At 44.6% G+C, this 26201-nt stretch overlaps 1 protein-coding gene across 2 annotated transcripts in view; it reads left to right on the top strand.

The window, feature by feature from the left end:
• LOC138349821 (uncharacterized) overlaps positions 1-26201 on the top strand; it is a 114180-nt gene that overhangs the window by 42936 nt on the left and 45043 nt on the right. Inside the window, exon 5 of one of the 2 annotated variants that reach the window (XM_069316539.1) lies at positions 21639-21782. The exons of the other annotated variant lie outside the window; for it this stretch is intronic. Within the exon in view, the coding sequence (XP_069172640.1) occupies positions 21639-21782 (144 nt within the window). The remainder of the gene's footprint in view (positions 1-21638; positions 21783-26201) is intronic. 2 annotated transcript variants of the gene reach the window in all.

The following is a 26201-nucleotide window of genomic DNA, read 5'->3' as shown; positions in this document are numbered from 1 at the left end:
GCCATAAATGATAGATAAATGGGTTTCGGCAGAACACTTAACTTGTATTTGTTGCAGCGTGTTGATGATGGTACACCTTTGGTTTCCATAACACTTCGTCCAAGTAAAATTAACAGGAGCCGTATTTGCTCCTGTGAGCCTCTGTGGTCTAAGTACAATAATAACAATGCCTGACCACTCCCTCCTCACTGACGCTACTGGCCTACATTGTCCAGATGACAGCAAGTGATAGAAGGGTCACATTTACTCTATTTTAATTCTGATAATTAAGTTAATTTATATGAGATGTTTTTATGATGGTAAAGTCCAAAGACTAATGTATTTAAGAATAATTCCCACCATAATAGGTGGTGAATTTATAATAGTATGTGGTAATGATATCCTGTTTTCTATAGACGGAAATTCCACTACAAGTTACATTTTCTATGGGTTAACTTGTTTATACAACACAGCAATATTATCTGCCTGTATGATATTATTAAATGGTGTCGGATTTTCCGACAACCGCTACATATTCTAGCTTTGGCCTAACAAAAGTCGTGAACAATTTCTTTAGTATATCGCCATCCATGTATTTAAAAGCAATTCTGAAGTTAGAAAGCGTGGCATAGGCTCCTCGCACAATATTCTTTATGTGGTCCTCAGGTGATAGTTTTCTACCTAGAACCACCCCTAGATCTCTCTCTCTATCATAATTTTTTAAAGATTTCTCACATAATATATAGGTTGTGTGGGGTTTATGTTCTCCTATTCCACATTCCACAACATGGCATTTATTATCATTAAATTCCATTTGCCAAGTGGTGCTCCATATACTCTTTTTGTCCAGGTCATCTTGAAGGGCATGACAATCATCTAAGTTTCTTATCCTTCCTATTATCTTAGCATCATCAGCACACATTTTCATATAATTCTGTATACCAACTGGTAGATCATTTCTGTAGACAATAAACATCACTGGTGCAAGAACTGAACCCTGTGGTACTCCACTTGTGACATTTCTCCAGTCCGATACATTGCCTCTGATTACTACCCTCATTTTTCTATCACTCAAAAAATTTTTCATCCATGTTAGAAGCTTACCTGTCACCCCTCCAATATTTTCCAGTTTCCAGAACAATCTCATGTGGAACCTTGTCGAAAGCCTTTTTTTAGGTCCAGATAGGTGCAGTCAACCCAACCATCTCTTTCCTATACAGTATCCACTCAATTTAACGGCCTCTTTTATACCGATCTGCCGGTATTAATGACCGGTTTGGGAGCCCAGTATCTGGAGCCTGCTATACCGGTCTGCGGTCGATATTACCGACAGTCGGTATTGGGTTTGTTGTGGCATCAGCGCCCCCTCACATGGCGACCAGGCCGCCACCGACCTGGATCGTCCAGAGTCATATATTGCATCTTAATTTTCTTTTAAAATGATTCACTTTAATGAAGAAAATTGTAAATTATTATTAATAAAATATTTTGAAACAGTTTTTATTAAGCAAAAGTCTTTGTTTTCTTATTAAATACCTTTTATAGTATGTATAGGCACTAGGTATTTTTTTTCCCACGGACCTAGTATGTACTCCGCCGGGCCATGTGTTCCCATTGTTTACCGTGAACTCGCGCGGCTAGCTTCAATTGTGAAGGATATTACTGTACTGTAATTGTGATCTTTTTAATTTACAAAATGCCAAAAGTTACCCAAAGGAAGCGCCTGATGGTTGCACAGAAGCTGGAGTTAATTAAGAAACTTGATAAAGGATATTCTCATGCACGAGCAGCAGCAGAGTTTAACATCGGGAAAAGTACAGTAAGTGACATCAAGAAACAGAAGGATACTCTATTAAAATATGTGAGCACAACAGTGTAATTACCTAAGTGTAATTACCTAAGTGTAGTTACAGGATGAGAGCTACGCTCGTGGTGTCTCGTCTTCCCAGCACTCTTTGTCATATAACGCTTTGAAACTACTGACGGTCTTGGCCTCCACCACCTTCTCACTTAACTTGTTCCAACCGTCTACCACTCTATTTGCGAAGGTGAATTTTCTTATATTTCTTCGGCATCTGTGTTTAGCTAGTTTAAATCTATGACCTCTTGTTCTTGAAATTCCAGGTCTCAGGAAGTCTTCCCTGTCGATTTTATCAATTCCTGTTACTATTTTGTATGTAGTGATCATATCACCTCTTTTTCTTCTGTCTTCTAGTTTTGGCATATTTAATGCTTCTAACCTCTCCTCGTAGCTCTTGCCCTTCAGTTCTGGGAGCCACTTAGTAGCATGTCTTTGCACCTTTTCCAGTTTGTTGATGTGCTTCTTAAGATATGGGCACCACACAACAGCTGCATATTCTAGCTTTGGCCTAACAAAAGTCATGAACAATTTCTTTAGTATATCGCCATCCATGTATTTAAATGCAATTCTGAAGTTAGAAAGCATAGCATAGGCTCCTTGCACAATATTCTTTATGTGGTCCTCAGGTGATAGTTTTCTATCTAGAACCACTCCTAGATCTCTTTCTTTATCAGAATTCTTTAAAGATTTCTCACATAATATATAGGTTGTGTGGGGTCTATGTTCTCCTATTCCACATTCCATAACATGACATTTATTAACATTAAATTCCATTTGCCAAGTGGTGCTCCATATACTTATTTTGTCCAGGTCTTCTTGAAGGGCATGACAGTCATCTAAATTTCTTATCCTTCCTATTATCTTAGCATCATCAGCAAACATGTTCATATAATTCTGTATACCAACTGGTAGATCATTTATGTACACAATAAACATCACTGGTGCAAGAACTGAACCCTGTGGTACTCCACTTGTGACATTTCTCCATTCTGATACATTGCCTCTGATTACTGCCCTCATTTTTCTATCAGTCAGAAAATTTTTCATCCATGATAGAAGCTTACCTGTCACCCCTCCAATATTTTCCAGTTTCCAGAACAACCTCTTATGTGGAACTCTGTCGAAAGCCTTTTTTAGGTCCAGATAGATGCAGTCAACCCAACCATCTCTTTCCTGTAATATCTCTGTGGCTCGATCATAGAAACTGAGTAAATTCGATACACAGGATCTTCCAGATCGAAAACCATACTGTCTGTCTGATATTATATCATTTCTCTCTAGGTGTTCTACCCATTTAGTTTTGATTAGTTTTTCCAATACTTTCACTATTACACTTGTCAATGATACAGGTCTATAATTGAGGGGGGTCTTCCCTGCTGCCACTTTTGTAGATTGGAACTATGTTAGCCTGTTTCCACCCGTCTGCTACGATTCCTGTACACAGGGATGCCTGAAAGATCAGGTGAAGTGGAATGCTGAGCTCAGATGCACATTCTCTCAGAACCCATGGTGAAACGCCATCTGGGCCAGCTGCTTTGTTCTTACCGAGCTCCTTGAGCATTTTTTCCACTTCGTCTCTAGACACCTCTATGTGTTCTATGTTGTTCTCTGGAATTCTTATTGTATCTGGTTCCCTAAAGATTTCATTTTGTACAAACACACTTTGGAACTTTTCGTTTAGTGTTTCACACATTTCCTTTTCATCTTCCGTGAATCTATTTCCCATTTTCAACCTCTGAATATTATCCTTTACCTGCAATTTGTTGTTTATGAATTTATAGAATTGACCTGGTTCTGTTTTACATTTATCCACAATCCCTTTTTCAAAATTTCTGCCTCTCTCCTCACTGCCGTGTAGTTGTTTCTCGCATCTTTGTATCACTGGTATGTTTGGGGGTTCGGCCTCTTCCTGTATTGATTCCATTTTTGTGTCTTTCGGTCTCTAGCCCTCTCGCAATTTCTATTGAACCAATCCTGTTTCCTAGTTCTGCATCTCTGTTTTGGTATAAATTTTTTTGTGCCTTTATCATATATTTCACAAAACTTGCCATACATCTCATTCACTTCCTTGCCTAGCATCAAGTCTGTCCAATTATACTCACTAAAAAAATTTCTAAGGTCACCATAATGTCCTCTCCTGAAGTCTGGTTTTTCAACTGCTTCAACCTCCTTATTTTCTTCCAGCTTATAACGCATTGCATACTTTATTCCCAAAAAGACATGGTCACTTTTACCCAAGGGAGGAAGGTACTGAATGTCAAATATCTCTTCCTCCTTCCTGGTAAATATCAAATCTATATCAAATAATGTTATATCATTATATAAATCTATAATTATTTTATATATTTATAATTTTATATATATATAATATAATTTATAATTATATATATTTATAATTAAAAAAATTATATATAATCATAAATAAATCTATATCAAAGGTAAATATCAAATAGTGTGTGCTACTTCTGGTGCTGCATGTTCGAGAAAAACAGTAAAGTCTGGTCAGTATCCACAATTGCTGCAGTGTATAAGTGGTTTATTCAGCACCGCACAATTGGCATGGCAATAAGATTTGAAGAGCTTAAAGTTGCAGCAAGTAAACTTGCCATTCAATTAGGTATAAAAGATTTCAATGCAAGTGATGGGTGGGTTGGAAGATTTAAGGCTCGGCATAACATTTCAAACACCAAAAAAATTTCTGGTGAGGCGTCAAGTGCTGATCCCACTAATGTTGATTCATTCAAGGCTAAATTAAACGAGTACATTGTCAGTAATAATTTAAGCAAATATCAAGTATATAGTGCTGACGAGACTGGGTTTATGTGGCGAGCTGTACCAAGTACATCCTTAACCAGTAGGATGCAGGAAAATATTCCTGGACGAAAGATAAGCAAGGAACGGCTCTCAGTCTTGCTCTGTGCTAATGCTGATGCCTCTCACAGGACAAAATGTGCCGTGGTAGGCAAGTCTAAAAATCCTCGAGCCTTAAAAAATATAATGCAGGCATTACCTGTAATATATTACAATTCTAAGAAATCATGGTTTAATCAAATAATATTTACGGACTGGTTTGAAAACCACTTTTGCAATGAAGTCAGAGAATTCCAGATCAACAAATGTGGAATAAAGGCCAGTGAGGTTAAGGCATTGTTGCTGCTAGATAATGCCCCTGCTCATCCCATTAGCAAGTTAATTTCAAGGGATGGCAGAATAAAATGCATGGCACTTCCACCAAACACAACATCCTTGATCCAGCCCATGGACCAAGGTGTTATCCTTGCTGCTAAACGTATGTACCAAACAGCAATGCTTGAAGATGTTTTAGTTGTTTTACCTAGCGAGGAAGATGAATTGACAGGAAAGGATACAAGGGCTCAAAGAACACTAGAAAATCTAAAAAAGTACACAATCAGGGAAGCAATATTCCACTGGGCTAGGCTTTGGAATAAAGTGAAAGAAACCACACTAACAAATTCATGGAAGAAACTGTTAACAGAGAGGCCTAGATGTGAAGCAGCAGTATCTGATAGTGAATTCGAAGGTTTTGAAAATGAAGCCAATGATTTTGAAGGGGTTGAAGAAACGATCCGAACAATGTTGCTCCAAGCTGGTCAGGGTGTACAAGTGAATGACATCAATAAATGGTTAGAAAATGATTACGATCCTGGTTATGAATTGTTAACTGAAGAACAGATTGCGCAAAGTGTTCTTGGAAATGACTCTGATGACTCTGATGATGACTCGGACGATGTTGGTGAGGCTCTGCCTAGAGGTGTCGGATATCAGAAAAGATTGGAACAAGTTGAGGAACTCATTGAATATTCAATAAAAAGTAAACATGAGGTTATTGGAAATTTTTATGTACACCTTACAGCCTTAAAGCAATGTCTCAAAACGTTAGCCAGAGAAAATCGGATTCAGACAAAAATAGATAAATTCATGATTTCAACGGTTCGTGAAAAATCTTCGTCGACAAGCGATGCTGCACCCGTCGATGCTGAATTACCATCGACAAGTCGTGGAACATCCGCCAGCAATGAATGCTCTACAAGCCATGCTGCACCCGCCGATGCTGAATTCCCATCGACAAGTCGTGGAACATCCGCCAGCAACGAATGCTCTACAAGCCATGTTGCACCCGCCGATGCTGAATTCCCACCAACAAGTCGTGACAAGTCATCCACTAACGATATAAAATATGATTGAAAGGCATATAAATTAGTGTAAAAAGTGTTGATAGAGTACAGTATTGTAAGTGTTAATGATTAATTAAGCCTAGACAAAAAGATACTGTACAGTGTAAATATACAGTAGAAATAATTGTCAATAATGAAGTAGAATTAGAACTCATGTGAATTAGTAGTAAGGCTAGCTGTTGTGTGAAGTGAGTGCCTGAAAATAAGTGTACTGTACATACAGTATGTACCCTGTATACAATATAAACAATATAAAACAAGCGCTGCAGAGGATGACGTAATCATCACAGCTTCGTAATCTTCAGCTTCATTAAAAGTAAGTCAATTTACCAATTTTATTATAGTATTACAAGATATTGTTTTTTTTTCAACAAAAGCTACATATTAGTCTCTGCAAATGTATATTCTATCGTCAGCAGAGAAAAGGTGAGCTCAAAATATTTCGTCTTGGCTAGCTCTCAGTGACAAGGCTCGACCGCCATTGTTATGGCATGGCCGCCACAGCCTGTGTCGTAACATTAAAAATACATTACCTGCACTGTTCAGGGGTAAATCAAAACACATCTCTAAAATTTTATTAAGACAATATTAACTCACTGATTGATACATGAAATATTTTTCAATACAAAGGAATGAATCAATTTTTTCCCACCCATCTGGACTTGATCAGAGCGTGTTCACACATCATCCATGCAGCAGCCAGCAACTGGCTTAATCGTCAGCCGTGCACTAAATTGGAATGCAATTACACAATGAACTTTATTTAATTTTAGTTATACAGTATAAAATATATCCTACCTGAATGTTACTTGAAAAATTACCCGACCCGACTTAACTTCGGAAATAACGGAGCTCCGTAAATAACGACTAGGGCTCAGCCCCATATAGGCTGTTAAATTGAGTGGATACTAATATCTCTGTTGCTCGATCATAGAAACTGAGTAAATTCGATACACAGGATCTTCCAGATCGAAAACCATACTGTCTGTCTGATATTATATCATATCTCTCCAGGTGTTCTACCCATTCAGTTTTAATTATTTTTTTCCAATATTTTGACTATTACACTTGTCAATGATACAGGTCTATAATTAAGGGGGTCTTCCCTGCTTCCACATTTGTAGATTGGAACTATGTTAGCCTTTTTCCACACATCAGCTACAACTCCTGTAAACAGGGATGCCTGAAAAATCAGTTGAAGTGGAATGCTGAGCTCAGGTGCACATTCTCTCAGAACCCATGATGAAACTCCATCTGAACCAACTGCTTTGTTCTTATTTAGCTCCTGGAGCATTTTTTCCACTTTGTCTCTAGACACCTCTATGTGCTCTATATTGTTCTCTGGAATTCTTATTGTGTCTGGTTCCTTGAAGATTTCATTTTGTACAAACACACTTTGGAACTTTTCGTTTAATGTTTCACACATTTCCTTTTCATTTTCCGTGAATCTATTTCCCATTTTCAACCTCTGAATATTATCCTTTACCTGCAATTTGTTGTTTATGAATTTATAGAATAGGCCTGGTTCTGTTTTACATTTGTCTGCAATCCCTTTTTCAAAATTTCTTTCTGCCTCTCTCCTCACTGCCGTGTAGTTGTTTCTCGCATCTTTGTATCGCTGGTATGTTTGGGGGTTTGGCCTCTTCCTGAATTGATTCCATTTATGTGTCTTTTGGTCTCTGGCCCTCTCGCAATTTCTGTTGAACCAAACCTGTTTCCTAGTTCTGCATCTCTGTTTTGGTATAAAAATTTTTGTGCCTTTATCATATATTTCACAAAACTTGACATACATCTCATTCACTCCCTTGCCTAGCAACAAGTCTGTCCAAGTATACTCACTAAAAAATTGTCTAAGGTTGCCATAATGTCCTCTCCTAAAGTCAGGTTTTTCAATTGCATCAACCTTCTTATTTTCTTCCAGATTATAACGCACTGCATACTTTATTCCCAAAAAGACATGGTCACTTTTACCCAAGGGATGAAGGTACTGAATGTCAAATATTTCTTCCTCCTTTCTGGTAAATATCAAATCTAGCATGGAGGGAATGTCCCCTTCCCTCATCCTCGTAGCTTGTTTAACATGTTGATACAAGAATGTTTCCAGGATGAGGTCTACAAATTTACAGGTCCAAAAATCTTCTGTTTTAGCTTCATAAGCTTCCCAGTCTATGGCTTTCAAGTTGAAGTCGCCGACTATCAACAGTCGTGATCTATCGTTATCCGCTCTCACTATAATCTCTCTCATTATTGTTATCAGACCTTCTCGTTTACTATCTAGCTCCTACTTTGTGTGGTGACTTTTGCTGCGGTTTTGATACTGCGGCTGCGTGTGGGAGTATGGTTGTGGCGTTTTGTTTGGCCCTTCCGTGTTCCTTCTGGCGCCTTCCTTGTTTGGGTTTTTGTTCCCTTGATTTTCTGGGGCCCTCCTTCCCTGCCAGTCTTGCTTTGCTGGGTTTGGCTTTTCCATGTTCCTTGAATTCTCTGTCCTAACCTCGTTGTCCTTGTCTAGTTGTGCTGGCTAGGGATGAGCTTTGGCTCTTCGTCTCGCCCCTCGCCTATCATTCGCTTTCTGTTCAAGTTCCAGAGCCTACTGGGCTCTTATCTGCACTGGACGCTGGGTGTGGTGTTGGCCTCTGCCACTTCCCTTCCTCGTGCATTCGTCTCGACATCCTGTTTCACTCTTGTCCCTGGCCGCTGGTGCTGGGGCTTTTCTGCTGTTTTTTTTATCATTTCCTCCTTCACACTGTTGTGTGTTTTGTTTGTGCCTTTTGGCCTTCCTGTTGCCGGGTTTGGGTTTCTGTTTTCCTGGCTTGCCCTGCCTGTTGATTTTTTCAGGGTCTTGCGATGTTCCTTCTCTCGTGTCTCACGTCGGACCCGTGGTTTCCGATCCCTTGGCGAGCTTGCTCGCGTTGGGGAGTTTTCTGTTCGGCAGACGTTCCATCTCCTTCTTGCCGGCTTGGGCTTCCAGCTTTGATTCCTTGGTGGTCGCACCCGAGATCTTCCTGCGGCTCCACCTCTTCTTAGGCTCAGATGACCCTTGACAGGGCTGATTACGTTCTGCCTCGGGTATCTCGCGTCCGTTGGTGGTCAGGTGACTTTGTTGTTGGTGTCCCACCTGTGTGCTTCTTCTCGGCAGTATGGGCTGTTTTGGCAGTCCTTCCTTTTCCTTCTGTCCCTTCTTCGATGGCTCTTTTCCGGTTGGCTTTGGCCTCTGGGGGTCGGGTAGGTGAGCTTCATGCTCTCCTCCTGCGCAGGGGTTTTCTGCTCCTCCGGTCGGGGTGATTGGTTTGGTCATCTGCTGCCTTCTTTTTTTCTGGTGAACAATGAGACTGCTGCTTTCCGGAGGGGGTCCCTGGGTTGTTGATGCTTGGTTAGTTAGGCCGGGAGTGCATTTTATTTTTGTCCGGTTGCGCCTCTCCGCCGTTATTGGCACGCCACACCTTCTGGGTCCGTGGACGCGTTATGGGTTGTTCAGATTCCCTTCTTTCCTGCTCGAGGGTGCGGGTCTCCCAGGTCGTCCGCGGGGTTCTTAACTCTCAAACCGCGCATATCATATATAAATGATATCAGTGACAAAACCGAAACCGCGCACATCATTTATATATGATTTCGTGTCTAGCACTATAATTTAAATGTCCCGCCTGGGATGGGGCAGCTATAGTACAGCCACGACCGATAGTTGCCAGATGCCACCTAGAAAAAAATCCAGGCCAACATTCTTGGGTGTTACAGCGTCAGTATTGAGCAAGCCACCAAAGCTGGCGCACGCAGCACGAGCTCACAGCACCGCTGTTCAGCTTGTGACCACAGCATCGCCTACAAATACCATAATATAAATGATACTGCTATTATTTAGCAGTGATAGTATTACTGAAGCCCCCTTGACTGTGATAAAACTGACCAGGATTCTGATAATAGCAGGATTGTGGTGATATTTAGCGCTGTGCTCCATGGAGGGAGGAGTAAAGCTGTGCGAGGGAGGGTTGTGGCGTCGTTTTCTGACTGTGTGTGGCCACCATTTATTGACTGCACTCACCATACCAGCTTAGTGGTTCGCTATGGTGAACATAAATGTAGATACTTATATATAACATGTGTATAGTGTGAGATAACAGCGAGAGGAGTAGGTTGGGAGCCGCCATTTTGGTGAGGGAGGAGCGTCGTTTGCACGACTTGGCATGTTGTTTACTGATGGCCACTATGATCTTTGGGCACCATACCAGCTTATTTGTTCAGGTATGGTGAATAAAACAGGTAGATACTTATATATAATGTGTGTATATAGCGTAATAACACCACAAACAATATTGTTGGAGGACAAATATTAGTGCATCTGGCCTTGAGGGCGGCCGCCGATCAGCTGACTGTGTGAGTAGCTACGTCTTATGGCCTTTACTCACCATACAAGCTTAGATGTACAGTTATGGTGAACAAAACATGTAAATACGTATATATAACGTCTGTGTATAGTGAATAAATACAGAGAGAGTATTGTGGGAGGTGAATGAGGGTGAGTGAGGTGGTGTTGAGGGAGGGAGTGGCAGTGAGTGGCTCGCTGGTGTTTGGCGGTCACTCCTCGTTGCTTTTTGACTCACAAGACCAACTTAGTAGTTTGTTATGGTGTACAAAACATGCAAATACTTTTATATAACCTGTGTATATAGTGTAACAACAGCAAAACTATTTGTTTGTTGTTTTATGAACATAATAATTGAATCACTAATATGCACACCATAATTTTGAATACTGCGATGGTTCACACATTTTATAATATAAATATACCACAATTCACTGTATGGAATAATATTACTGCAAAAAAAAACTAAGAAAAAATCAATCAGAGACATTGAAATAATTGGGTAATAATATATTTGTGGCAACTGCCGTCTGACAGCTCAGGTGGAGTAGACCTCGTCTGGCGAAGGCTCTGCCAACGCCCCTTTTTTGCCACACTTCCCTACCCTATTGCGGCTAAAATATGCCACCTACGATTGAAACATGAAAAATGAAACATTTTTTCCGTGATCAGGGAACAAAAATGAACACTTCTATAAGACGAAAAAAAATTTTGGATTTTTTTTTTTTTTTTGTTGCGCCTGTGGGTGTGAATTCCATTTGGGCCCCTAGCGGTTTGAGGGTTAAGGCTCGCCAGCCTGCGGTCTATCTCCGTGCCCATGACATCCGCAAGTTCGCGGCTCTTGCTGCCATCATTGGTACTGTGTCCTGGGAGGACATTCAGGCACGGGGAATTTGACGGTCGAACAGGGTCCTTGGCTGCTCGTTACCTTGTACGCGTTCCTGGGCTCTGTCGGGCCTGTGTCGCTTTGGGTCGGCGGATGCGGCCTGTTGTCTCGACTTCGGGTTGAGTAGTATGCGGCGACCTCCTCCTGGGTCAGTCCCTATTCTTTTCCTCTGTGGATAGTTAGCTCCGGGGAGCTGTAGGGGCTCCCCCCCAGAAAACCAGCGTTGAATGTAATGAAACATCATTTTCTGGTAAGTCCTGGAGGCTCCCCGGATTCCATCCCTCCCTCCAGTCGGCGTTTTTTTTCAGGTGTTTTGACATCCAGCCTCAGAACTATAGTGTGGATCGCCGGCGTGGTAGGTCTGGGGCTACCCCTTCCCCCTCCCGGGGAGGGAGGAACTGCACAGACAGCAACGCGATGACGGGTGACATCATACTAGTTTGCTCGTTTTTGTTTGGGGAAGTTCTATCCACTCGTTCGGTTTTTTGTTGCAATTTTCACCAGAATAGGGGTTTGTTTTGGGACGCCTATCTTTCTGGGTGCCTAACCCGGTTGATGGCATACATAGAATGCTTCCAACCACACGGGGGTTTCTATAGGCCATTACTCCCCTTGCCTCTCTAGAGGGGGCCAGGTTCTGGCTCGTGGTTCCCGGTAGGCCTATAAGAACTCCGTACACATGACTGATGCCAAAGTCTGACATTAGCATATCAGCCTGGTAAGCTCCGGGGAGCCTCTGGGACTCACCCAGAAAATGGCGTTTCATTACATTCAACGCTGGTTTTTTAGGTTGTTTTGATGATTAGGGACCAGATTAGGGCTTTCTGGGGGGAGCCCCGTCGGCTCCCTGGAGCTATCCCAGGCTGATATGCTAATGTCAGACTTTGGCATCAGTCATGTGTATGGAGTTCTTAGGCCTACCGGGGACCACGGCCAGAACTGGGCCCCCTCAGAGAGGCAAGGGAAGCAATGGCCTATAGAAGCCCCCGTGTGGTTGGAAGCATTGTATGTCTGCCATCGACTGGAACAGGCACCCAGAAAGGTAAGCGCCTCAAAACAAACCCCCTATTCTGGTTAAAATTGCTACCAAAAGCCGAACTAGTAGATAGAACTCCCCAACCGAAAACAAGCAAACTAGTGTGATGTCACACACCGCCGCGCCGCTGTCTGCGCAGCTCCCCCCTCCCCGGGAGGGGGAAAGGGGAGCCCCAGACCCCCACGCCGGCTACCCACACCTCAGTTCGTGTGGCTCATGCTATAGGCGATGGTCGTGTGCTCTGGCTCCGGTGTCGCTACTGCACTGTGCTTTGCGTGTGGTGTTGGTTTTGTGGGTGCGAGAGCCAGGAGTTATCTTCAGTACTCTGGCTGCATGCACCTAGGGCTGCCTTCCCTAGGTGCCCTGTAAGTACTGCCCTTGGGGCTTGGGGCCACCTTCCACAGGCTCCTCGGGGTCTGCCTCTGCTGGTCCGTTTTACCTTTCGGTTTTTCGGCCGCCTGTTGGGCTCTTGGGTGTTCTGTTCTCCCTTGTTACCGGCAGGTAAAAGGCAGTTTGCACTGGTAGGGCACAGGGTGCTGCTCAGCTTGTATTCCCGACATCGCGGCTGGCTCTGTTCCTTGGGGTTCGCTGTCCTCTTGTGGGGTTTTGTTTTTCTTTTTGCCTGGTGGGGGGTTCTGTCATTTTATTCAGATTGTTTTTGCCTCTGCCATGCTGCCTGTTGGGTCGGTGATACTTTTGACCCTGAGTCCAGTGAGTGTTGCCGCTTGCTTGTGACTCAATTTACCCAATCCTCTGATGTTTCTATTCGGGTACAGGCGGTGCGTGCGTTGCAGTCTAGGTTTCGTCTGTTGCAACGCGCTCGGTTGGTTGCTCACCCGGATGCCCCGGGGCTGCCCCGCTTTGCTTTTCGAGACCCGGACTTGTGGGGGGGGGTTCGCTTCGATCCTGGTTCAGTCAGCACCTCCTCGTCCTTCCCCTTCTGTTCGTTCTGGTCCCCCCCCCCTGCTTCCGGCCCCGAAGCGTCTGAGAGTTTTGGGGGTCGGAGCAGGGGTTACTTGATCTCGAGACTCGGGCAGCTTTGTGGGGTGCCCCTTCCGGGGGGGCGGCAGAGGCATTCGAGTCTTGTCTCCCGGCCGAAGCTTCTGGGTTTGACCAGTGGGCCCCCCTTCCTCCAGCTTTTCCGGCTGCTCCGTCCTTGTCTTGTGGGGTCGGGGCTTGGGGAGAGGACTCGGCCTCGGGTCCTGTGGTGAAGGACCTCGAGGCTGGAGAGGGGCTGACTTGGGGGCCTTGGGCCCCGCTGGACCCCGCCTGGGTTTTTCTTCCCTCTGAGCGGGGCTTATTGTTACAAGGAGTGGGGTTTTCTTTTCCCCCCTCTGCGTACGAGTTGGATTTGGTGTCGGCCCCTCCCCGGGTTCGGTTCCGTGTTCCCCCGGGTACGTCGGTTCCGTCCTTCCGGAGGTTTTCGGCTTATCAAATCTAACCTGGTGTGGTGCGAGCGGCCTTTGCAGCTTACCCCCTGCGTGACCCGGATTATGCCTCGGAAATGGATCCGTCCGAATTCAGGTTTGGGACTTCGTTCCCTTTCTGGCGCCGTTACGAGGTTCCGGAGTCATCCTGGCTAGCAGACTGCCCTTTGTTTGTTCTGGATTCCTGGCATTCCTTCTGTCGTTCCTGCATGCTGGAGTGGCGGGAAGCTTCCACAGTGCTTCAGGTTTTCCTGGGGGGCGAGCTTGAGTATCTGAATGAGTGCTTGTTTGCCCCTGCCCTTTCCCGCGATGTGGGCGTTATTCAGCTCCATGTGCAGGTTCCCTCCCTTTCGGCAGCACTCGTTGCGGAGGACTTGCGTGCCCGGGGCCTTTTGGCTTCGGCCTTGCGGCTCTGTTCCCTCCTGGAGCTGTCTTCGGATTGCCTCGTGGAGGATGTGAGGACGCTTGGGTCTGTCCCGGGGTCCGGCACCTTGTCCTCGGCTGCGCGTTCATTGGCTGCCTTGTTGAAGCTGTTCACGCCGATTTTGCAGGATGCGGTTTCCCTGTTTTATGCTTCCCGTCTCGTGTGTCGGCAGACGGTGCTGGGTTCCTCCGTGGAATCTGCTTGGGCTCTGGCTCTTAGGCGTTCTTCACCTTTTTGTCCTCTTCTGTTTGAGGAGTCGGCCGTGGCGCAGTTTATTCAGGCTGCGTCGGCGGCTTGTCGTCCGATGTCAGACTTGTTGGTTTTCCGGGGGTCCCGGGGTGGGTCTTCCCGGAAAGGTCGCGCCAGGGCTTGGGGTTACTCTCGTCGTGTTAGGCCTCTGGTGTCAGGTTCGGGGTTGGCTCCTCCTGCGGACCCTCCCTCGTCTGGTCGGCGCGGTGTTCGCGCTGTGTGGGGTTCTGGGTCTCGTAAGGGTCGCCAGCCCTTTCGCGGTTGGGGGGGCGGCTTGCACTGTTCGCTCGTACCTGGTCCCACGATTCGTGGGCCTTTCGGGTCGTGTCTCGCGGCCTGCGGTGGCGTCGGGGCTGCCGGGCAGGTTTCTTCCTCTGCGCTGTCGAGTCGTCTTGGAGTGGGTACGCTTGGGCGTCGTCGAAACGACGTCGTCCCTCAGATGAGTTCCCGTCTGTTTCCAGTTCTGAAACGGGACTGCGCGGACCTGCGGTTCATTCTGGACTTGTCCCGTCTGAACCCCTGGGTTCATTGCCCCTCCTTTCGGATGACTACGCTGTCTCAGGTTCAGCTCCCCTTGGAGCCAGAAGCTTGGCTGGTGTCCCTGGACCTCCGAGACGCTTATTGGCATGTCCCGAGTCATCCACGGTTCAGGGACTGGCTCGGTTTTGTTGTGGGGCGTCTGAGTTACCGCTTTCGTTGTCTCCCGTTCGGGTTGAACCTGGCACCTCGCGTATTCACGCGCCTTACGCGGGTTGTGGTGGCTCGTTTGCGTCTCCTAGGTGTTCGGGTGTTGGCCTACCTCGATGACTGGCTGGTTTGGGCTCCCAGCCAATCAGCTTGCTTGCTAGCCTGGGATTTGGTTCTTTCCCAGCTCGCCGAGTTCGGGTTCTTGGTGAACTGGAGGAAGTCCCATCTGGTTCCCTCTCAGGTTCGGACTTGGCTGGGTCTCGTTTGGGACTCTCGAACCTCCTCCTTGTCTCTCCCTCTGGAGTCTCTCCTGCGGCTGCGGTCCCGCCTTCGTTTGTTTCTGGAGGGTCCTCGGGTCACCCGGCGGTTGCTCGAGGGGCTGTGCGGTAGCCTGAACTTTGCGATGGTGGTCTACCCGCCGGGTCGGGTTTGGCTTCGATGGCTGTTCTGGTTCCTTCGGGGTTCCCCCTTCCGCCTCTCTCACGATCGCAGAGTTCGACCCCCGGGGGCCTTGCGTCGGTTGCTGCGTCACCGGCTTCCTCTTCGGGTTTTTTGGGGTTCAGTGCCTTGGCGCCTACCAGAGCCCTCACTCGATGTGTACACGGATGCGTCGTCTCTCGGCTGGGGTTTTGTGACTAGTGCTCACCAGGCCGGCCAGGGGCATTGGGATCCGTCCTTCCGTCGAGCTCACAGCACGGTGCGGGAGTTTGCGGCAGTGTAGTTTGCTCTGGGGAGGATTCGGGTGGCCCGCAGATCGACGATTCGGCTCCATTTGGACTGCTCTCCGGTGGTTCATTGCCTGAACCACGGGGATTCGATGCGGTCCTTGTCTCTTTGGGGTTGGTCGCTTCAGGTGACTCGTCTGCTGAGTTCTTGGGGTTTGGCTCTCCTGGCGGTTCACGTACGGGGCGTGTCCAACGTCTTGGCCGACGCCCTGTCTTGCTTCGTTCCCCTCTCCACGGAGTGGACGGTCGACGACGAGTCCTTCCGTTGGCTTTGCCAGACGTTCGGGCGCCCCGAGGTGGACCTCTTCGCGTCGGCGTGGTCGCAGCATCTTCCCGTTTATGCGGCGACCTTCCTTGATCGCGAGGCCGTCGGGGTCGATGCCTTTCGGCTAGACTGGTCGAGGTGGGGGTTCCTGTACCTCTTTCCCCCGGTTCGGCTGTTGCTCCAGGTCCTGACTCGCTTAGAGACTTACCAGGGGAGAGTTGTCCTTCTGGCCCCTTGGTGGCTGGCCCAGCCTTGGTTTCAGGCGCTGTTTGCTCGGTGTCCGAACCCGAGGGTTTTCCCGCGGCTCCGCCTCTTTCAGCAGATCGGGCCGGTACGTCACGTGGCTGGTTCGATCTTCTCCTCGAGTCTTTGCGTATGGGTTTTTTGACTCGAGTACATCATCATCTCTATGGTGATCAGATGGCCTCCTTGTTGGTGTCCCACCTGAGGGCTTCTTCTCGGCGGCTGTATGAAGTTTCCTGGCGGTCCTTCGGTTTCTTTTTGTGTCTTCGTCGTGTTAGTTCCTTATCTGTTCGGGTTGTTTTGTCCTTCCTCTCGTGGTTGTTTTAGGACCGTCATCTTATGCCTAACACTGTCACCTCATATCGTGCGGCGCTGGCGGAGCCGCTTCAGCTTGCTTTCGGTATCGATGTTACGTCTGCGCCGTTTCGCAAGCTGTCTCGTGCGTTGTTTCACCTCCGGCCTGTTCATGCGTCGCCTGAGCCGTCCTGGTCTTTGGACAGAGTGCTTGCTTTCCTTTCGTCTCCTCGTTTGGTTGTGGCCCCTTCGGTCCAGGATTGTTTTTCCAAGGCACTTTTCTTGTTGGCTTTGGCCTCTGGAGGTCAGGTAGGGGAGCTTCATGCTCTCCTCCGGCGCAGGGGTTTCTGCTCTTTTGGTCGTGGTGATTGTTTTGTTCGTTTGCAGCCGTCTCCTTCTTTTCTGGCTAAGAATGAGACTGCTGCATTCCGGAGGGGTCCATGGGTGGTTGATGCTTGGTTGGTCAGGCCGAGGGTGCTTCATGTTTTGTGTCCAGTTGCGGCGCTTCGCGGTTATTTGCGCGCCACAGCTTCTGTGTCTGGGGACGCGCTGTGGGTTAATCCGGTTTCCCTTCTTCCCTGTTCGCGGGTTCGGGTCTCCCAGGTCGTCCGCAGGGTTAAGTCCAGTCAGCCTGCGGTCTATCCCCGTGCCCATGACGTTCGTAAGTTCGCGGCTCTTGCTGCCGTCTTTGGGAATATGTCTTGGTCTGATATTCGGGCGCGGGGATTTTGGTGGTCGAACAGGGTCCTGGCTGCTCGTTACCTTGTGAATGTCCCTGGGCCCCATCGGGCCTGTGTTGCTTTGGGTCGGCGGTTGCAGCCAGTTGTGTCTGCTTCGAGTTGAGGAGTGAGCGACGGCCGCCTCCCGGGTAAGTCCCTCTTTTTCCGTCTGTGGGTAGTTCGCTCCGGGGAGCCGACGGGGCTCCCCCCAGAAAACCAGCGTTGAATGTAATGAAACTCCATTTTCTGGGCGAGTCCCGGAGGCTCCCTGGCATCCCTCCCTCCCCTCCGGTCGGCGTTTTTTCGCGTTTTTGACATCCAGCCTCAAGAACTGAGGTGTGGGTAGCCGGCGTGTGGGTTGGGGCTCCCCCTTCCCCCTCCCGGGGAGGGGGGAGCTGCGCAGACAGCGGCGCGGCGGTGTGTGACGTCACACTAGTTTCCTTGTTTTCGGTTGGGGAGTTCTATCTACTAGTTCGGCTTTTGGTAGCAATTTTAACCAGAATAGGGGTTTGTTTTGAGGCGCTTACCTCTCTGGGTGCCTGTTCCGGTCGATGGCAGACATAGAATGCTTCCAACCACATGGGGGCTTCTACAGGCCATTGCTTCCCTTGCCTCTCTGAGGGGGCCCGGTTCTGGCCATGGTCCCCGGTAGGCCTAAGAACTCCATACACATGACTGATGCCAAAGTCTGACATTAGCATATCAGCCTGGGATAGCTCCAGGGAGCCTCCGGGACTCACCCAGAAAATGGCATTTCATTGCATTCAACGCTGGTTTTTTGACTTACTTAAAGTATACCCTAAATATATCCCCTAAATCATTTTAATTATCCCTATATTTTGTTATTTTGAGGGTCATTATTTCTTGACTTCATTTCAACACATAATGACCTACAACTTTCACATATTCGAGTACGAATGCCAAACAATGTTTATTAAAACATTCAAGTAAATTCATGAATTAGAACTGCCTTATTCATTGTCAATAACTTCAACTTCAATTATATCTATAACTAGAATTTGAACTTCAGTATCCAAAAATGCTGTTTCTGACCGATTCTCACCATTTTTACATATAGTGTAATTACCTAAGTGTAGTTACAGGATGAGAGCTACGCTCGTGGTGTCCCGTCTTCCCAGCACTCTTTGCCATATAACGCTTTGAAACTACTGACGGTCTTGGCCTCCACCACCTTCTCCCCTAACTTGTTCCAACCGTCTACCACTCTGTTTGCAAAAGTGAATTTTCTTATATTTCTTCAGCATCTGTGTTTAGCTAGTTTATATCTATCACCTCTTGTTATGTGTGTACATCTGTCTGTTCTACAATCCCTATAGAATTGATTTTTCATAAACTCTATACGTTTGTAGTTATAAATTTTTGTTGTCTAAATTTGGGCATATTTCAAATGCCATATTGATTTTTTTTTTCCTGTAATCTATACTGAAAACTTATTTTCTAAATATATGAAAATGAAGATCGTATGCTAGTCTGAGAGCATTATAACTCAAAATGAACAATTTGTTATACAGTATTTTATATTTTTGCAGCTGATTTCAAAATCTAAAGTTTTCAATATTCAGTTTCATAGTTACTTTATATTTTCTTGTTTTTCAAGTTACGCTGGTATCAATTAGACAAAGTTGGAGCATTTGCCTATTAGATTATGCACAAAACATTTGAAAGAGTTTCAGAAAATTTTAAAAGCTGAGCTCAATGTCACACTTCATATGAGGTTTTGCGCAGTTTAGGGGTTAAGAGAGTTCTCGTCTTTCTCATATTTACTTATACTCCTAAAATCACTGACATTTTCCTTTGAATTGAGACCTTCTCCTAAACCTAGCATTTTCTCTAAGATTTTCATCTCTTCTCCTGGTATGTCTACCCTAGATAATATTTCGTTTTCTAAACACCCACAAATTATTATGGACTTACAGTACTTCTATCTGCAGTGGTTTATTCTAATTCACTGTTGGTAACCAGCTCTTTCCTAATTGCTTGCCTAACTTCTGCTTCTTGTTCGTCATTTCTGGTTTTGACTTCCAAACACACTTCCTTGATCGTCTCTTCATCTTTCATGACTTATGCATACGTCTCTTTAACCCTTAACATGCTAGGGGTATAATATCCTTTCTTCCCCACAGGCGCATGTAATTTTGAAAAAATAAAAAATAATTTTTTCTTCCTAACATGTTAATTTGTGTTCACTGATCACAGGAAAAATAATTAAAAAATCGTAAGTGGCATATATTGCCCGCTATAGGGCTGGAAAGTCTGGCAAATTATAGGCACTGACTCAGCGTGCGTCCCAGGCGGTCTGTTGCTCGCCAGCTGTCAGGTCAGAGTTGTCACAAAGAGATAATTACCTAATTATTTCAATGTCTCTGATTGATTTTTCATTGTTTTTTTGCTGTAATATTATTCAATAGTGTGTAGTTTGATATATTTATATAATAAAATGAGTGAATCATTGCTGTACTCAAAAATATGGTGTGCATATTGTTGATTCAGTTATGTTCATCAATCAGTGAACAAATACTTTGTCAGTTATTACACTATAAGCACAGGTTATATATAAGTATCTGCATGTTTTGTTCACTATAACGAACCACTAAGTAGCTATTATGAGTCAAAAAGTAACGAGGCGTGACCGCCGTGTACCAGCCAGCCACTCCCGCCCTCCCTCAAGTCATCTGACTCACCCACATTCTTCTCCCACAATACTGTTTTTGCTATAATTCACTATATACAGACGTTATATATAAGTATCTACATATTTTGTTCACCATAACTGTACATCTAAGCTTGTATGGTGAGTAAAGGCACAAAGACGTAGGACCTCACACAGTCAGCTGATGGCAGCTGCCCTCAAGGCCAGACCCACTAATATTTCTCCTCCAACAATACTGTGTGGTGTTATTACGCTATATATCTTATATACAGATGTTATATATAAGTATTTACATGTTTTGTTCACCATAACTATACATCTAAGCTTGTATGGTGAGTAAAGGCACAAAGACGTAGGACCTCACACAGTCAGCTGATGGCTGCCGCCCTCAAGGCCAGACGCACTAATATTTCTCCTCCAACAATGCTGTGTGGTGTTATTACGCTATATACACACATTATATATAAATATCTACCTGTTTTATTCATCATACTTGTACAAATAAACTGGTATGGTGCCCAAAGACCATCGTGGTAACCAGTAAACAACACCGTCGTCTGCACGGTGGCGTTGTGCAGACGACGCCACCGCCCTCACCAAAATGGGGCTCCAAACCTTCCCTTGCTGTTTATACCCTCTATACACACGTTATATATAAGTACAGTATCTACATTTGTGTTCACCATAGCGAACCACTAAGCTGGTATGGTGAGTGCATTCAATAAAAGGTGGCCACACACAGTCAGAAGACATCGCTACCACCCTCCCTCCCACAGCATTACTCCTCCCTCCATGGCGCACAGCGCTAAATATCACCACAATCCTGCTATTATCAGAACCCTGGTCAGTTTTATCACAGTCAGGGGTCTTCTGTTATAATATCATCGCTACATAATAGCATGAAGAAGTATATTTTGGCATTTTTAGGTGATGCTGTGGTCACAAGCTGAACAGCAGTGCTGTTAGCTCATGCTGCGTGCGTCAGGCTTGGTTGCTCACTCAATACTGAGGCCAATAACACCCGGGAGTTTGGCCCACGATTTACAAAAAAAATGGCGTCTGTTTACAAGAGCCCTGATGAAGGTGTGGTGAACCCCGTGTCTCCGCGGGCCGTTTAAATCTTGCGTAGTACTCCAACACGTCATATGACGTGATGCGCAGTTGACTGGAACAACGTCCAACACGTCATATGACGTGATGCGCACTTTAAGGGTTAATTTCCTCTTTGTACTTTTCTAGTTCTTAATTAACCTCCTCTATGAGAGTTGTCCATGAAGTTTCTCATGGACAACTCTTTCTTTGCATATCCTTGCCTAACTCTGTTGGCCTTTAGGGTTTCTTAGAGTTGTTGACTGTATGATTCTATTTTCTTGTCAATTTCCTCAAATTCATCACTCTCAACTTTCCATACTGCATGTGTGTTACTGGAGATCACTTCCATATAAAAAAATCTACAAATGAAATTATGCCAATAACTGTTATGTGATTCCATATTATAAATTAGATAACATATTAAGAATATGGAATCTGGAAAAAATATGTAATTTGTATCAATCTGAATAAAACTAAAAAAAATTTAGGAAAATTTATTTTAAATTTAGTTTGTGATATAATTTCAGGTGAAGGCAAAACACTCAGAGCACCACTAACAGAAAGGAGGTCAAAAGAAAATAAATGTGTAAAGTTGTTGCCAAAGTTACCATCATTGGGTGTATTCCAACCACCACCACCACACCTGTCTGCTATTGACAGGCTGAATGAAGGTAAATTATGATTTTTACCATTTGTTGTTGTATTAATACAGTAAGGTATTTATATTCAAAGTAAGACGTATACAATATTTGTGTGAAAATAATGATCATGAGAAAATCCGTAGTAGCTGTGATGAGGATTCAAACCTATGCAGTGAATGTTTTCATGCACACACATTCCTAGTTGACTAGGGTGTGTGCCTGGGAACACCCACTGCATTGGTTTGAACTCTTATCACGGCTCCTATGGATTTTCTCAATGATCATATTGATATTTAATGATGAAATTTTTAAAATTTCAAATCATTAAATTACTCTGTAAAATTCTGTTAATACACTTTAACCTTCAAAATTTGGATCCTGGATTATATCTGTACATAGATGGGGTTTTGGGAGTTCTACTCCCAAGCCTGGCCTGACTTGTGGGAGCTTGGTTCAACTAGCTGTTGTTTGGAGTGGCCCACATGCCCCCATATCCACCACAGCTCAGTTGGTCCAGCACTTGTTGAAGAAAACTATCCAGTTTTCTCTTGAAGATGTTCACATTTGTTCTGGCAATATTTATTACGCTTGCTGGGAGGATGTTGAACAACCACGAACCTCTGTCTGGCAAGGTCTCCTCAAGATCTTGTGCTGTTGCCCTATACATTTTACCTTGTTCATAACTGTTAAGCAGTTGGCATTCCTGCCCAGCTCAACTGCACACCTCAACAGTCCAAGCTTATAGTAATCTCAGACAGAGGGGTAAGCCAGTTATGCCCTGAATGTGTAAGGAAAAAAGTGTTGAAAAGTCTTGGGGCCTTTGATACTGATGAAGTGCTGTCTGTGTTCCTATTGCACCTCTGCTTCTCTGTGGGGCTATTTTGCACACCCTGTCATGCCTTCTGGTCTCATGCAGAGTTATTTTTGTGTGGAGATTTGGAACCAGTATCTTCTTATATTTTCAAAGTGCAAATTATTATGTATCTCTCTCGCTTGTACTCTTGGGAATACACGTGTAACATTTTTAGGCGTTCCCAATAATTTAGATGTTTTATCAAGTGCATTCTAGAGGTAAAGGATCATTACATGCTCTCCGGGTCAGCATTTTCTCATGCTTTGAATGGGGCTGTTAGTGCGCAACAATATTCCACTCAAGAGCGCATTGATGTCTTAACCCATAGACAGCAGTTATCATCATTTGTTGATTCATGGGGGTAATGTGGCTATTGTCATATGATGATTTCAATAATGTCTGGGTTTAACCCTTAAATGGCGCATGGCTATATACCATTTGACACCCACAGGCGCATACAAAAAAAAAAAAAAATCTTTTTTCTTCCTAACCTGTTAATTTGTGCTCACTGATCATGGGAAAAAATAATAAAAAAATCGTAAGTGGCATATTTTGCCCGCTATAGGGCGGGGAAGTCTGGCAGAAAACAGGAGCTGACTCAGCGTGCGTCCCAGGCGGTCTGTTGCTCGCCAGCTGTCAGGCCGGAGTTGCTACAAAGAGATAATTACCTAATTATTTCAATGTCTCTGATTGATTTTTCGTATATTTTTTTTTGCTGTAATATTATTCAATAGTGTGTAGTGTGATATAAATTTTATAATAAAATGAGTGAATCATCGATGTACTCAACAATATGGTGTGCATATTGTTGATTCAATTATGTTCATCAAACAGTGAACAAATACTTTGTTGGTTATTACACCATATACACAGGTTATATATAAGTATCTGCATGTTTTGTTCACCATAACGAACCACTAAGTTCCTATTATGAGTCAAAAAGTAACGAGGAGTGACCGCCGTGTACCAGCCAACCACTCACTCCTTCCCTCAACACCTCACTCGCCCACATTCTCCTCCCGCCATACTGTTTTTGCTTTTATTCACTATATACAGACGTTATATATAAGTATCTACATTCCTGTTCACCATAATGAACCACTAAGTTGGCATGCTGAGTGGCAGTGCCAGTGGCAGCCCGCCACTGGCTGCTACTTTCTCCCTCCCTCAAGTCACCTGACTCACCCACATTCTCATCCCACAATACTGTTTTTGCTTTCATTCACTATTTACAGATGCTATATATCAGTATCTACATTCGTGTTCACCATAACGAACTGCCACTGCCACTCAGCATAATGGTATGCTGAGTGGCAGTGGCAGCCTGCCACTGGCTGCCACTCCCTCCCTCCCGCACCTCACCTGACTTACCACCATTCTCCTCCCACCATACTGTTTTTGCTTTTATATACAGACGTTATATATAAGTATCTACATGTTTTGTTTACCATAACTGTACATCTAAGCTTGTATGGTGAGTAAAGGCACAAAGACGTAGCTACTCACACAGTCAGCTGATGGCTACCAACTTCAAGGCCAGATGCACTAATATTTCTCCTCCAACAATACTGTTTGTGGTGTTATTACGCTATATACACACATTATATATAATTATCTACCTGTTTTATTTACCATACTTGTATAAGTAAACTGGTATGGTGCCCAAAGACTATTGTGGTCACCAGTAAACAACATGATAAGTCGTGCAGACGACGCCACCGCCCTCACCAAAATGGCAGCTCCCAACCTACTCCTCTTGCTGTTTATACCCTCTATACACACGTTATATTTAAGTATCTACATTTGTGTTCACCATAGCGAACCACTAAGCTGGTATGGTGAGTGCAGTCAATAAAAGGTGGCCACACACAGTCAGAAGACAATGCCACTACCCTCCCCTCCCACAGCATTACTCCTCCCTCCATGGCGCACAGCGCTAAATATCACACAATCCTGCTATTATCAGAACCCTGGTCAGTTTTATCACAGTCAGGGGTCTAATGTAATAATATCATCACTACATAATAGCATGAACAAGTATATTATGGCATTTTTAGGCGATGCTGTGGTCACAAGCTGAACCCCGTGTATCCGCGGGCCGTTTAAATCTTGCGTAGTACTCCAAAGCATCATATGATGCGATGCGCAATTTACTGAAAGTCGGTCAAAGCATCATATGATGCGATTCGCAATTTAAGGGTTAACATGTATGATGCAAATAGAGATATAATAGCTCTTTGTGGATGAAATGGAGTTTACCTTGACCCATAAAAAGAATCCTGCTACCATTTCATGGTTACATGTACTAAGAGGAGCCTGTTGTTGTGTGTAATTACCTAAGTGTAATTACAGGATAAGAGCTACGCTCGTGGTGTCCCTTCTTCCCCAGTACTATTTGTCGTATGACTCTTTGAAACTACTGACAGTTTTGACCTCCTCCACCTACTCACTTAGCTTGTTCTGACCGTCTACTACTGTTTGCAAAAGAAAACTTTCTAATGTTTTTTCAGGATCTTTGTTTCCTTAGCTTGAACCTGTATCCTCTTGTTCGTGATATTGCTGGTTTCAGGAATCCTCTTTATCAGGTTGGTCAATTCCTGTTAATATTTTGTAAGTGGTGATTAGATCATCTCTTTCTTTCATCTTCTTGTTATGGCACGCTTAACGTCTCTATTCGCTCTTCGTAACTCTTGTTTTCCAGTTCTGTAAGCCATTTTGAAACCTCTTCCAGTTTCTTTGTGCTTCTTGAGATTTGGGCACCATACAACTGCTGCATATTCAAGTTTTGGTCTCACAAAAGTCACGAACACTTCCTTTAGTAATTTCACTATCCATATACAGGGGTACCTCAGTTTAAGAGTTTAATCCGTTCCTGGAGACGGCTCGTATTCCGAAGCTAATTTCCCCATAAGAAATAATGGGAAGTGAATTAATCCGTTCCTGACTACCCCAAAAAAACCCACATCAAACTAAATTTTTGTACCTAATTCATCTAAATAAACCTACAAAACTATGTTCACACTATTACTTACCTTGCTGTTGAATGCTGTAGGCGTATGAAAGATGGTGAGGAGGTGGGAGGAAGAGAGGAGTTACTGTTTGGAAGGGGAGTCCAGTTCATTATCACATCAGGCAGTGAGGACTTCACTGGTGAGCACACTCTGGCACATTTTGCCTGCATACCACTAGGACTTGTTTGTCTTACTAAGAATCTGTCTAAAGACACTTGTTTTTCCCATCATTTTAACACTTGTCTGTAGTAAGACATCACATTGTCATTTAAAAGGTCAATGCAACGGCCTGCTACAGCTTTATCTGGGTGAGTTTTTTCAACAGAACTTTGTAGTTCTTCCCATACTTCACACATTTTCTTAATCAAGAAGGGACATCCTCTACTGCCTCTACTCACAGCTATTTTCTTAGGTTGAACCTTATCAATGACATTCTTGAGACCCATGGCGAGATATATAATAACAACTTTTATGCTCAAATGGCCAAAAAACCGACATAAAACTGAAAACCCTTGTGAAGAATTCAGGAGGGATAGTCACTGGGCGGGAGACAATGGTAAACTGAGGGGCGGAGGGGCGACGATC

The sequence above is a fragment of the Procambarus clarkii genome, chromosome 84 (genome assembly GCF_040958095.1).
Source record: "Procambarus clarkii isolate CNS0578487 chromosome 84, FALCON_Pclarkii_2.0, whole genome shotgun sequence".
Classification (NCBI taxonomy): Eukaryota; Metazoa; Arthropoda; class Malacostraca; order Decapoda; family Cambaridae; genus Procambarus; species Procambarus clarkii.
This window is presented reverse-complemented; position numbering and strand designations above follow the sequence as displayed.